The sequence below is a fragment of the Saccopteryx leptura genome, chromosome X, assembly GCF_036850995.1.
Source record: "Saccopteryx leptura isolate mSacLep1 chromosome X, mSacLep1_pri_phased_curated, whole genome shotgun sequence".
Taxonomy (NCBI): domain Eukaryota; kingdom Metazoa; phylum Chordata; class Mammalia; order Chiroptera; family Emballonuridae; genus Saccopteryx; species Saccopteryx leptura.
The window spans coordinates 78840050-78854347 of NC_089516.1; the positions used below are offsets into that span (position 1 = coordinate 78840050).

The following is a 14298-nucleotide window of genomic DNA, read 5'->3' on the forward strand; positions in this document are numbered from 1 at the left end:
ACTGACAACAAAATAAAGAGACGGCCAACTAAATGGGAGATAATATTTTCAAACAACAGCTCAGCTAAGGACCTAATATCCAAAATATACAAAGAACTTATAAAACTCAACAACAAACAAACAAACAATCCAATAAAAAAAAATGGGAAGAGGACATGAACAGACACTTCTCCCAGGAAGAAATACAAATGGCCAACAGATATATGAAAAGATGCTCATCTTCATTAGTTATTAGAGAAATGCAAATCAAAACTGCAATGAGATACCACCTCACACCTGTTAGATTAGCTATTATCAACAAGACAGGTAATAGCAAGTGTTGGAGAGTTTGTGGAGAAAAAGGAACCCTCATCCACTGTTGGTGGGAATGTAAAGTAATACAACCATTATGGAAGAAAATATGGTTGTTCCTCAAAAAACTAAAAATAGAACTACCATATGACCCAGAAATCCCTCTACTGGGTATATACCCCCAAAACTCAAAAATATTGGTACATAAAGACACATGCAGCCTCATGTTCATTGCAACACTGTTCACAGTGGCCAAGACATGGAAACAACCAAAAAACCCTTCAATAGAAGACTGGATAGCCTGACCTGTGGTGGCACAGTGGATAAAGCGTCGACCTGGAAATGCTGAGGTCGCCAGTTCGAAACCCTGGGCTTGCCTGGTCAAGGCACATATGGGAGTTGATGCTTCCAGCTCCTCCCCTCTTCTCTCTCTCTGTCTCTCTCTCTCCCCTCTCTAAAAATGAATAAATAAATTTAAAAAAAGTAGATGACTGGATAAAGAAGATGTGGTACATATACACTATGGAATACTACTCAGCCATAAGAAATGATGACATCGGATCATTTACAACAACATGGATGGACCTTGATAACATTATACTGAGTGAAATAAGTAAATCAGAAAAAACTAAGAACTGCATGATTCCATACATAGGTGGGACATAAAAATGAGACTAAGAGACATGGACAAGAGTATGGTGGTTACCGGGGACGGGGAGAAGGAGGGAGAGGGGGGAGGGGAGGGGAACAAAGAAAACCAGATAGAAGGTGGCAGAGGACAATTTGACTTTGAGTGATGGGTATGCAACATAATTGAATGACAAGATAACCTGGAGATGTTTTCTTTGAACATATTTACCCTGATTTATTAATGTTACTCCATTAAAATTTTAATAAACATTTATAAAAAATAAGGTTGATTTAAGGGAACTTTGAGATAATATGAAGCACAACAAAATCCAAATCATATGGGTGCTAAAAGAAGAAGAGAGAGAAAGTAAAGGATTGAGAACATTCTGAGGAAAGAATGACTGAAAACTTCCGTAACAAGTGAAGAAAAAAGACACATAAGTTCAGGAAGTGCAGAGTCCCAAACAAAATGAATCGAAAGTGATACACAAAAAGATACATCATAATTTAAATGGCAATTGTTAAAGACAAAGAGAGTGTTAAAAAGCATCAAGGGAAAGACAGTTATTCACAAGGAAGCTCCCATAAGACTATCAGTTGATTTCTCAATAGAAATATTTCAAGGCAGAAGACAGACATTGCATGAATTTTTCAAAGTTATGGAAAGCAAGGACATACAACTAAGACTACTATATGCAGCAAGGCTGTACTTTAAAATTGAAGGAGAAATGAAGAGCTTTCCAGACTAGAAAAAGAAAAGGAGTTTATTACCACCAAACTAGTATTAAAAGAAATGTTAAAGGTTCTTTTTTTTTAAGAAGAAAAAAGAAAAAAATTGGGGCATAGTTATAAAGAATAAAATGGAAATAAATATGTACTCCTCAATGATCACTTTATATGTAAATGGTTTAGATGCATCAATCAAAATAAATAGGGTATGTGAATGGATAAGAAACAAGACCTATATATAGGCTGTCTACCAGAGGCCAAAGTTAGAATGAAAGGTGCACCCAGACTAAAAGTAAAGGGATGGAAAAATATATTTTATGAAAATGCATATTAAAAAAAAGCTGGTGTAGTAACACATATCAGACAAAACAGACTTTAAAACAAGGGCTACCATAACAGACAAAGGACACTATATAACAATAAAAAATAAATATATCAAGATAATGTAACCATTGTAAACATTTATGCACCCAACATAAGAGCACCTAACTATATAAAGCAGTCCCTGGCCTGTTGGCTCAGTGGATAGAGCATCAGCCTGTTGTGCAGACATCCTGGGTTCAATCTCCGGTCAGGGCACACATTAGAAACTATCATCTACTTCTCTTCCCTCCCTTTTCCCCCTTCTCTCTCTTTCCTTTCACAGCTTTGTGCAATTGGCTCAAGCATAAGCCTTGGGTGCTGGGGATAGCTTGGTTAATTAGAGCATTGGCACCAGACATAGGTTGCTGGGTGGATCCTGGCAGGAGTGCATGCAGGAGTTTGTCTCATTATCTCTCCTTCTCTCATAACACACACACACACACACACACACACACACACACATATATAAAGAAAATATTGATGGACATAAAGAAAGAGATCAACAGGAATATAGTTATAGTAGAAGATGTTAACAATCCATTGACATCAATGAATAAATCTTCCAGACAGAAAATTAACAAAGAAACAGTGGCTTTAAATGATACACTAGGGCAGATGAATTTAAATAATATCTCCAAAGAATTTCACCCTAAAGCAGGAGAATATACATTCTTTACAAGTGCACATGGACATTCTCTAAGATAGATCATGTGTTGAAACACAAAGTAGTCTTTATACATTTAAAAAGATTGAAATCATATGGAACATCTTCTTTGACCACAATGGTGTGAAACTAGAAATCAATCACAAGAAAAAAACTGAAAAACACAAAACCCATACTGGTTAAATAAAATGTTACTAACAATGAATAGGTTAACAATGGGATTAAAAAAAGAAATAAAAATATACTTTGAAACAAATAAAAATGAGAGCACACCACAAAATTTACTGAACACCGTAAAAGCAGTCTTAAGGGGAAAATTCATAGTATTACAGACTTGCCACAAGAAACAAACAAAAATCAAATAATATAACCTTATACCTAATGAACTAGAAAAATAACAACAATCAAAGATCAAAGTGAGAAGGAAAGAAATTATAAAGTCCACAGTAGAAAAAAAGCAAAATATAGTTTAAAAAAACACCAACAACATAAAATAACAATGAAACCATCAGGTAGTTACCTGAAAAGATAAACAGAATGACAAGCTTTTAACCAGACACATGAAGAAACAGAGAGAAGGCCTAAATAAATAATTCTTAGAAGCATATATTGTCCCAAAACTGAATCAAGAAGAAACAGAAAATCTAAAGAAATCAATCACAACTAATAAAATTGAAGCACTAATCCAAAGACTTCCAATAAACAAGAGTCTTTGATCAGACAACTCCACAAGGGAGTTTTTTTTTGTTTGTTTGTTTTTTGTTTGTTTTTTTAAAATTTTGTGACAGAGACAGAGAGAGACAGACAGAAAGGGAGAAAGATGAGAAGCATCAAATTGTAGTTATGTCACTTTAGTTGCTCATTGATTGCTTTCTCATATGTGCCTTGATCTGGAGGCTACAGCAGACTGAGTGACCCCTCGCTCAAGCCAGCGACCTTGAGTTCAAGCTGGTGAGCCTTGCTTAAACCAGATGAGCTCGCACTCAAGCTTGCGACCTTGGGGATTCAAACCTGGGTCCTCTGCATCCCAGTCTGATGCTCTATCCACTGCGCTACTGCCTGGTTAGGCCACAGTGAAATTTTAACAACCATTCAAAAAACTAATAGCAAGGCATCTCAAAATATTCAAAAAATTCAAGAGGAGAAAAGACTCCCAAGCTCACTTTACAAGGCCAAAATTATTCTACAATAAGATGCAGACACTACAAAGAAAAATAAAAGTATAGGTCAATAACCCTGATGAACATAAATGCAAAAACCTTAACAAAGTATTAGCAAACCAAATCCTGAAATATATTAAAAAGAATACATGTTGTAATCAAATTAGATTCATTTATGGGATTCAAGATTAGTACAATGTCCACAAATCAATTAAAATGATACACGATATAAACAAAGTGAAGAGTAAGAATCATATGCTCATATCAATAGATATACAAAAACTTTTTGAATAAATCCCGCACTCATTTATAATTAAAACGAACAACTCTCAGCAGAAGTGGGAATAAAGAAAACATATCTCCCCCTGGCTGGACAGCTTGAATAGTTAGAGCATTGCCTTGATACGTAATGTTTGCCAGTTTGATCCCTGGTCGGGGGACATACAGAAACAAATCTAAGTTTCTGTCTCTCTATCTCTCTCCCTTCCTCTCTCTCAACAATCAAAAAATAAAAAATATTAAAAAAACATATCTTAACCTAATAAATTCCATATATAACAAACCCATAGCTAACACCATATTCAAAAACTAAAAGCATTTGCCTTAAAGTCAGGAACATGCAGGAAATGTACACATTCACCACTCTTATTTAGCATAGTATGGGAAGTTCTAACCACAGCAATCAGATAAAAAAATAAAATAAATGAAAGTCATCCAAATTGGAAGGAAAGAAGTAAAATTGTCATTTGCAGATGATATGACACTGCATATAAAGAATCTTATGAAATACAAACCAAAAACTACTAAGACTAATAAATAAATTCAATAAAGTAGCAGTATACAAAATAAATGTACAAAAATCAGTAACATTTGTATACAGTAATAAAGAACCAAAAGACAAAAAACAAACAAAAAACTAAGAAAACAGTTCTATTAACAATTGTATCAAAAGAGAAAAAAGAAAACAAAAACAAAAAAATACTAAGAATAAATCTAGCCAAGGAGGTAAAAGACCCATACTCTGAAAATTATGTCACTGAAGAAAGAAATTCAAGAAGATACAAATACATGGAAGCATATGCTCATGGATTGAAATAATTAACATTTTAAAATGTTCAGACTACCCATAACAATTAATAGATTCAAAACAATTCCTATCAAAATACCAATGGCATGCTTCACAGAACTAAAACAAATAATCAAAAAATGTACATGGGCCTGACCAGGCAGTGGCACAGTGGATAGAGAATTGGATTGTGACTTAGAGGACCCAGGTTCAAAACCCTGAGGTCACCAGCTTGAACACAGGCTCATCTGGTTTGAGCAAGGCTCACTAGCTTGAGCCCAAGGTGGCTGGCTTGAGCAAGTGGTCACTCAGTCTGCTTTAGCCCCCCACCCTTGATCAAGGTACATATGAGAAAGCAATCAATGAACAACGAAGGTGCCACAATGAAAAATTGATGCTTCTCATCTCTCTCCCTTTCTGTCTGTCTTCCCTAACTGTCCCTCTTTCTGTCTCTCTCTCTTTCTCTGTCACACACACAAAAAATGTACACAGAACCACAAAAGAGCTTGAAGAGCTACAACAATCTTGAGAAAGAAGAACAAAGTTTGATGTGTCACACTACCTGATATCACACTATGCTACAAGGCCATAGTAATCAAAATAGGATGCTACTGGCATAAAAACAGAAATATAGATCAATGCAACAGAACATGTAGCTCAAAAACAAACTTACACTTTCATGGCCTATTAATTTTTGACAAAGGTGGCAAGAACATACAATGATTAAAGACAATCTATTATATTTATTAGATGGTATTGGAAAAATTGTACAAACACATGCAAAAATTGAAACTAGACCACTTTCTTACACTATAAATAAGATAAACTTAAAATGGATTAAAGACATATACGTAAAACGATACAATAAAAATCCTAGAAGAAAATATAGGCAGTAAATTCTCAGATTTTCTCTTAGTAATGTTTTTTTTTTTTTTTAATGTATCTCCTTGAGCAAGGGTAACTAAAGAAAAAATAATAAATATAGGGACTACATCAAACTAAAGTTTTTGCGAAAGAAACCATCAACAAAATGAAAAAGGCAACCCACTGAATGGGAGAAAATATTCTCCAGTGATACACCTGATAAGCGGTTAATATCCAAAACTTCTAAAGAACTCATACAGCTCAACACCAAATAAACAAACTTTCCAATTAAAAAAAAATGGGTTAAGAAATTAAATTGACACTTCTCAAAAGAGGATATACAGATAGCCAAAAGAAATGTTAAAAGATGCTTATAGGGAATAAATTAAAACCAAAATGAGATATCAGCTCACACTTGTAAGAATGGCTATTATCAATAAATTAACAAACAAACGCTGGTGAGGATGTAAAGAAAAGGGAACTCTTGTGCACTCTTGGTTTCAATGCAAATTGGTGCAGTCACTGTGGAAAACAGTATGGTGTTTCCTCAAAAGATTAAAAATGGAACTGCCTGATGACCCAGCAATTCTACTTCTGGGTATATATCCAAAGGAAACCAAAACGTTAATTTGAAAGAATATATGCACATTTATTGTTAATTGCAGCATTGTTTACAATAACCAAGCTATGGAAGCCACACAAGTGCCCATTAGTAGATAGGTGGGTAAAAAAGTGGTGATACATATATACAATGAAATGTTACTTGGCCATAAAATAGGATGATATCTTACCATTTGTGACAGCATAGATGACCTTTTTTTTTTTTTTTTTTTTTTTTTTTTTTTTTCTGTGCAGGAGACACAGCTGTGAGTTGATGAAGCAGGCTGGCTGGCACCAAAATTAATCCAGGCAGAGAAAAATAGTGAGCTTCCTTTGAGTTAGGTGGCCTCAGATGCCCCTTCTACAATATAAGTCCCACTTCTGGACAACTCCCCTACCCTGGTAACATCACTGGGGTCAAAGCAGTTTATTTAGTAGAACAGGAGGTGCAAGTCCCCACTCTCTCGCAGGCATCTTTGTGGTAGGCGGGCAGGCAGGGGGCAAGACTACTTTTGGGGCAACCTAGGCCAGGATTGGCTCACAAGAGCCTAGCAGTTATCTACACTAAGCTAGAGGCTCAATGCCCACTGCTGCCACTTCAGGCCCTAGTCTGGCTGTGAGGTCAGCATACACCATCAAGTATGGGCTCCCCAAAACAAATATTTGAGGTAGGAAAACAGGACTACCCAGCTCATAGCAGCCCTGACAATGATCCTCAAAGGCTGATCTTGGCCTCCAGAACTTAAAGGTTATTATGCCTAGTAAAATAAGTCAGTTAGAGAAAAACAAATAATACATGATTTTGCTATTATGTGGAATCTAAAGAATAATATAAATGAACAAACAAGACAGAAATAGACTCATAGCCTGATCTGTGGTGGCGCAGTGGATAAAGTGTCGACCTAGAAATGCTGAAGTCGCCAATTCGAAACCCTGGGCTTGCCTGGTCAAGGCACATATGGGAGTTGATGCTTCCAGCTCCTCCCCCTTCTCTCTGTCTCTCTCTCCTCTCTCTCCCTCCCTCCCTGTCTCTCTCTCTCTCCCTCTATCTCTCCTCTCTAAAAATGAATAAATAAAAAAAAAAATTTAAATAAAAAAGAAATAGACTCATAGACACAGACGACAGATTGATAGTTTCTGGAAGGGAGGAAGGTTAGGTTAGAGAAGTACATATTTCAATGAGTCATGCAGAGGTAAAGTACAGCATAAGAAGTATAGTAAATAATATTGTGATAACTATGTATGGTGCCTATTAGGTAACTGGAAATATCACGGGAAATTCTTTGTAAAATAAATGATTATACACTATGCTGTACAACTAAAACTAATATAAAATAATACTGAATTTAAAGTGCTATTTAATTTTTTTAAATAAAAAAATTAAAAATAGAAAAAAACCAAAAATATTATTTTATAAAAACTTCCAGTAAATACTGCCTTAGATATGAATCAACAGGAAACATGAACAAAATATATATAGGTAAAACTAAGTTGTAATATGAGGTGCCAAAATATTTAAATAAAGAAATAAAAAATTTGGATAAGTTATTTAGATGACATTTGGCATTATGAAACTGAATATTTCTTAAGGAGATTTAATATTTATTTATTAATCTTCACTGTATACATGTTAACTTTTTAGCATCCCCTTCAGCAAGTACAGAGATTGTGTATTTAAGGTGCAAAGTTTATACTCCATATAGGAATATAAACCATTTTAACTCTCCTTCTTAATGAAAATCTTTGAAGTCTCTCTCCACCACATTGAATTTTTCCCCTTAAAACAACTGGATTTGAGTCAAAACATAAAGTATTCTAATCAAAATGTTCTATCTCACTCAATTATCCTTGACAATATGGACCACATTGGAGATATAGATGCCAAATGGAATAGTTGATCCTTGAAATATTGTATAATATTAGCATGAATTTAATCTTACAAATATGTACTACAACTGATCAGTCTCAGTTATTTTTTTTTAATTTTTTTTTATTCATTTTAGAGAGGAGAGAGAAAGGGAGAGAGAGAGATAGAGAGGGAGAGAGAGAGAGAGAGAAGGAGGGGAGGAGCTGGAAGCATCAACTCCCATATGTGCCTTGACCAGGCAAGCCCAGGGTTTCGAACCGGCGACCTCAGCATTTCCAGGTCGATGCTTTATCCACTGCGCCACCACAGGTCAGGCCTCAGTCTCAGTTATGAACATAGGGGAAGAAAATATTTAATTTCTGCAGGTTAACTTAATAAATTGTATCATCTAAAAATCAAGACTCAAAACAAATGAATCACAGTATCCTTCCTTTCATGTTCTCATATAGAAAAGGCACCTTTTCTATTCCCAATTGGATACTTTACACTTACTGACACCTAGGAACCAGTAACATTTTCATCAGTAGCATATTTTACCTCGTTATTTTATGTGTACAGGTAAGAACTCAGGTTTTTAGCTATTGTTGTATATAAAAACTATAGGTAAGTGACCAAATTCTCATATTTTTTTGGAACATATAATTATGCTCGGCACATTCCATTTTCTCATTTTGAAGATATGTCTCAATAAAGGTGAATAATACTTATAAATGGTCTGCTATAATGGTTAGGTACACACAATACCTTGATAAAGAGCATGTATATGTACTCATCAAATAGCATTTCTCTAATTTGCTGTGGAAACAAAAAAGTTAATTAAAACCCACTCACATTGTTTATATAATAGCAACAATAAAACTAAAATTAAAGATAACTCAAAAATTTTGATGTTAGTCACCACTCTGCTTTTTTTCTATCGCTATAAAAATAAAACATAAAAAAAACACTTCTTAGTCTGATGTGGTCCCATTCATTTATCTTTGCCTTCAATTCCCTTGCCTTTGGAGTCAAATTCATAAAGTGCTCTTTATAACCAAACTCCATGAGTTTAGTACTTATGTTTTCTTCTATATATTTTATTGTTTCAGGTCTTATATTTATGTCTTTGATCCATTTTGAATTAATTTTAGTACAAGGAGACAAAGTATAGCTGAGTTTCATTCTTTTGCATGTGGCTTTCCAGTTTTCCCAGCACCATTTGTTGAAGAAGCTTTCTTTTCTCCATTGTGTGTTGTTGGCCCCTTTATCAAAAATTATTTGACCATATACATGTGGTTTTATTTCTGGGCCGTTCTATTCTGTTCCATTGGTCTATATATCCTGATTGATCAATGTCACCCCATTAAAATTAATAAAAAATAAAACATAATAAACTCATCTACTTTGAGGTAAAACTATGATGTAAAAAAAACACACAAATAAAAATTCTAATCTTCACTATTTCAATATAATAAAATCTAAGATTTACATTTGCCTTTTTAAGGTAGTGACTTACAGTCTTCTTTTTTTTTTATCTTGGCTTACCTAAGTCATGCTACACACATTCCAAGGTTTACAGTAGTTTGTAGGTAAAGATATTATGCATAAAGAGTGACATGCCATGATTACTTATTGGTATTGATTGGAAAAGTTAATTTGTTCTCTTGAAAAATTAATCAATTTTTGAATGTTCAATGAAACAAGGCTCAATACAGTGCTTAATTGATATGTCATTCATAATGTTTCCAAGAGCCATGAACAGGAAACATAAGAAAATGACAGACCACATTCTGAATTTCTACCCTTTTGAGATCACCTTTGAGAATGGTGCTACAATCATCCAAAATATGTGGGACAGATGTACTGTGAGCTTTAAAAAGTGTATCTCTATAGCTTTTAACCAGTTTCTTCTTGCTTGTTTTCTGGATGCCAAGAATGGCTAAATAAACTCCATACTGTTTTTCACAGTGAGTGTAGCAGTTTACATTCCCACCAGCAGTTAATGAGAATTCCATTTTCTCCACACCCTCTCCAACACTTGTTATTACTTGCCTTGTTGATAATAGCTAATCTAACAGGTATGAGGTGCTATCTTATTGTAGTTTTTTTTTCTTTTTTAAATTGAATTTATTGGGGTGAGCATTAGTTAATAAAGTAATATTGCTTTCAGTTCTACAATCCCATAATGCATTATGTATATATTGTATTATGTGTTATCTTATGTGGAATGTAATGAACAAATTAAACTAACAGAATAGAAATAGACTGTATAAAGACAGAGAACAGAATGACAGCTCTCAGAGAGGAAAGGGGTTGCAGGACTGGATGAAAAAAGTAAAGGATAAATTGAAACAAATAGACAACAACAACAAAAATACCTCATAGATACAGACAACAGCATGGTGATTACCAGAGGGGAAAGGGTGGGTAGTAGAGGGAGGAGGGGGTAGGGGATAAATGGTAATGGGAAAAGTCTTGTAGTTTTGATTTGCATTTCTCTAATAGCTAGTGAAGTTGAACATCTTTACATATATATCTGCTGGACATCTGTATATTTTTTTGGAAGAAGTGTCCATTCTTTTTCCATTTTTCAATTAGATTTTTTGATGTTGAGATGTATGTGTTCTTTGTATATTTTGGATATTAACCCCTTGCAGGAGCTGCTTGCTTTTTGTTTTGTTGGCAGTTACTTTTGTTGTGCAGAAGCTTTTTTATTTTGATATATACTGCTCAGAAAAATTAGGGGATATTTCAACATAATTATGAAGCTTTAAAATAACCCCTAATTTTTGTGAGCAGTGTAATTCCATTCATTTATTTTTGCCTTTATTGCTCTTGCCTTTGAAGTTAAATTTATAAAGTGTGCTGTAAGTCTAAAGTCCATAAGTTTGGTGTCTATATTTTCTTCTATGTAATTTATTTTTCCAGATCTTATATTTAGGTCTTATATTTGTTTTGAGTTAATTCTTGTATATGGCGCAAAATGCAATCTAGTTTCGTTGTTTTGCATGCCGCTTTCCAATTTTCCCAGCACCATTTATTGAAAAGGTTTTCTTTTCTCCATTGTGTGTTTTTGGCTCCTGGTGCAGTCACTGTGGAAAAGAGTATGAAGGTTCCTCAAAAAATTAAGAATAGAGTCACCATATGACCCAGCAACATTTCTTCTGCAAACCAGCCTAAAAAGTTGGAAAACATTTTTTTGCAAAGATATACACACCCTTATGTTTATTGTAGCATAATTAATGTTGGCCAAGACATAGAAAAAACTGATTTATCCTTTTTTTTTTTTTTTGTATTTTTCTGAAGCTGGAAATGGGGAGAGACAGTCAGACAGACTCCCGCATGCGCCCGACCTGGATCCACCCGGCACGCCCACCAGGGGCGATGCTCTGCCCACCAGAGGGCGATGCTCTGCCCCTCTGGGCGTTGCTCTGCTGCGACCAGAGCCACTCTAGCACCTGGGGCAGAGGCCAAGGAGCCATCCCCAGCGCCTGGGCCATCTTTGCTCCAATGAAGCCTTGGCTGCGGGAGGGGAATAGAGAGACAGAGAGGAAGGGGGGGTGGAGAAGCAGATGGGCGCTTCTCCTATGTGCCCTGGCTGGGAATCGAACCCGGGTCCCCCACACGCCAGGCCAATGCTCTACCGCTGAGCCAACCAGCCAGGTCCCCTCTCTTTCTTGATAGGTAATAAAAGTTCTCTGAAGTACTTGAGGGTAAGTTGCATTAGTCATATCACTTTAATTCTAGATGCTTTTCAGGGGTCTCAAACTCAGGGCCCGAGGGCCGCATGCAGCCCGCCCACCAATTTTGTGCGGCCCGCAGACTGGCCCGCAGACTAATCTATGAAGTTTGATTAGTCTGCAGGCCGCACAAAATTGGTGGGCGGGCCGCAAGTTTGAGACCCCTGTCTCCTAAGAGTAAGGGTATTCTCTTACATAATCACAGACTTGTGCCTTTTAATTGAATTTGAATAGGAGACAACTTACCATCAGAAAGTTCATCACCTCCAAAATGCTGTCTGTAGAAGAGCATCAATTCAATATTGTAGCATTTGTACATGACCACGAAAAATATAAGGAGGAGAAAGATTGCTCCCACGCCACCTGCAAGCTCGATTTTGTATATTAAGTCTGAAACATACATAATAAACAGAGAAAGGTAATGAAATCAGCAATGCTTGAGATCTTCTCATAATTATAATCTGTAAGATGTACAACCTATTCTGTTTTACTTTCCAGAAGATTCTTGGTTAATACAGTATATACCATTGTTTTTTATATGTTTGTGTAAATCAAACATTTATAAAATTCACTTTCTTCTAAACATTGGAATAATTTTACTATTGAAAATGATAAGTCTATATGAAAAAGAATATTCACTACAAATTTTCTTTGAACATGTGTAAAACTCACATATATACTTTTGATTTAGGTGTGTTTCAGTAAACTCTTATAGCTGCCTTTTTCTGGGTATAGGACCAATATTTTGTTGTTGTTTTTTGTTAAATTATCTTACTGGCTTAGAAAGATTACAATATAATACTTTTTAGGCCACAGACCCTATTCTTCTAAAGAACAGCAGCCATGAAATTATTCTCAGAATCAAATAAAATCTAATGAGCTTGCAGGATTTAACTGTTTCATTTAACCTTAGGAGAACATAAGCCAATAGAAAGTAAGCAGGGGAAATTAGCTTATCCATTTCCCTTACTTATTTGGATAAATGACTATAATATATATGTAATATAATATGCCCAGAGAGCCTAAAAGAGAATGAAAATGAAATATCCAGGCTAATCATTTGGCCTATTCAGCCAACACCAAACTACCTGATAGCAGCTTTAGGCTACTGCAATGTGACACCCTTAGATATCCTGGAGTTGGGACAATTAAATCAATACAGAATGGAAGAACACATGATGTGTCCCAGGCTCAGAGAATAGTAAATTACCTGTATCCTAATTAGTGATATTAACATATATAGTGTATATCATCAAAAAAGGGTATCATATCATAGAATTTATAGAAGTAAGAAAGAGAGAAGAATTTAGAATGTAAATTAAGCAATTTCTAATAGAGAAATGTTGAATCCAAAAGATACCAGGCTAAAGCCATATTTTCCACTGTAAGATGGGGACATTTATTGGTTTCAATATAATATAGATAGAATTAACTAAAAAATTAGCTAACATACCCTTAATTTTTTTATAATTACCAAGTGACTATTTTATTATTAATTCAGCTTAACATGTAACTAGAAACTGAAAATGGGAGTTTTATTCTAGTTTTTACATCAGTTTCTTATGAGTTTGATTGGCATCAATCTGCCTCCCTGGATGGATCAATTTTAGGGCACAGTCAAAATCAAATTTATGACCATGAAAGACTACCACTTTTTAAGGATTTTTGACAACCATATCATCAACCTTTTCCTGAGAATGCCCTTTGTTTCTATATAAGCTTATTGCTTAAGAGAAATTAGTCATGCTCAATATAACAAATAAGATTAAGAAAAAAAAAACATATAAGATGTGTAACAAGTAATATATATTATAGATAAAACATTTTTCAACTACTCTACTATCTATTCTCTAAGTAATTTTTTAGGGCAAGAATTGTCAGTGTAAATTTATAGATGAAGAATCCAAGACTCAATACTTTCATTCACTTACCCAAAGTCATACACTTAACAAGCGACAAAGATGGGACTTGAGCCCAGATATTTTAACTTCAAATTCAAGACTGTTTTTATTACAACACAGCTTTATAAGCCCCATCCTGGAAAGTAACAATGGCAATTCTTCTTCCTGTTCCTCCATGTTGTTAATGCTTCTCAAGAACACATGACTTCTAGTGAATTTTGGCCCCTGTACCCTTTCGAGTTCAAGGAAAGAAACTAAGTTATAATTCACCAGGTAAAATGAAAGGACTGAGTAGATCTCAGGTACTTTATTAGAGGGTACTGAAGCATCCTGTAGGTGTTAGAGGGATGAGGAAGGGTCTTCTCAGAGTTTAGACTATGAAGGAAAGTTTTAGGTTTCATGGGGAGAGAAGGAATCCGGTGTTGGAAAAGAGAGCGAGTGAGA

The 14298-nt window shown here is 35.0% G+C and overlaps 1 protein-coding gene and 1 non-coding gene across 2 annotated transcripts in view; both read right to left on the reverse strand.

Moving 5' to 3' along the window:
• IL1RAPL2 (interleukin 1 receptor accessory protein like 2) overlaps window positions 1–14298 on the reverse strand; it is a 583210-nt gene that overhangs the window by 37299 nt on the left and 531613 nt on the right. The window contains exon 8 of the mRNA XM_066357822.1: window positions 12200–12343. Within this exon, the coding sequence (XP_066213919.1) occupies window positions 12200–12343 (144 nt within the window). The remainder of the gene's footprint in view (window positions 1–12199; window positions 12344–14298) is intronic.
• Window positions 7025–7140, reverse strand: LOC136386675 (small Cajal body-specific RNA 20). The gene has a single exon (XR_010748023.1). It is a non-coding gene; the product is annotated as a small Cajal body-specific RNA 20 (non-coding RNA).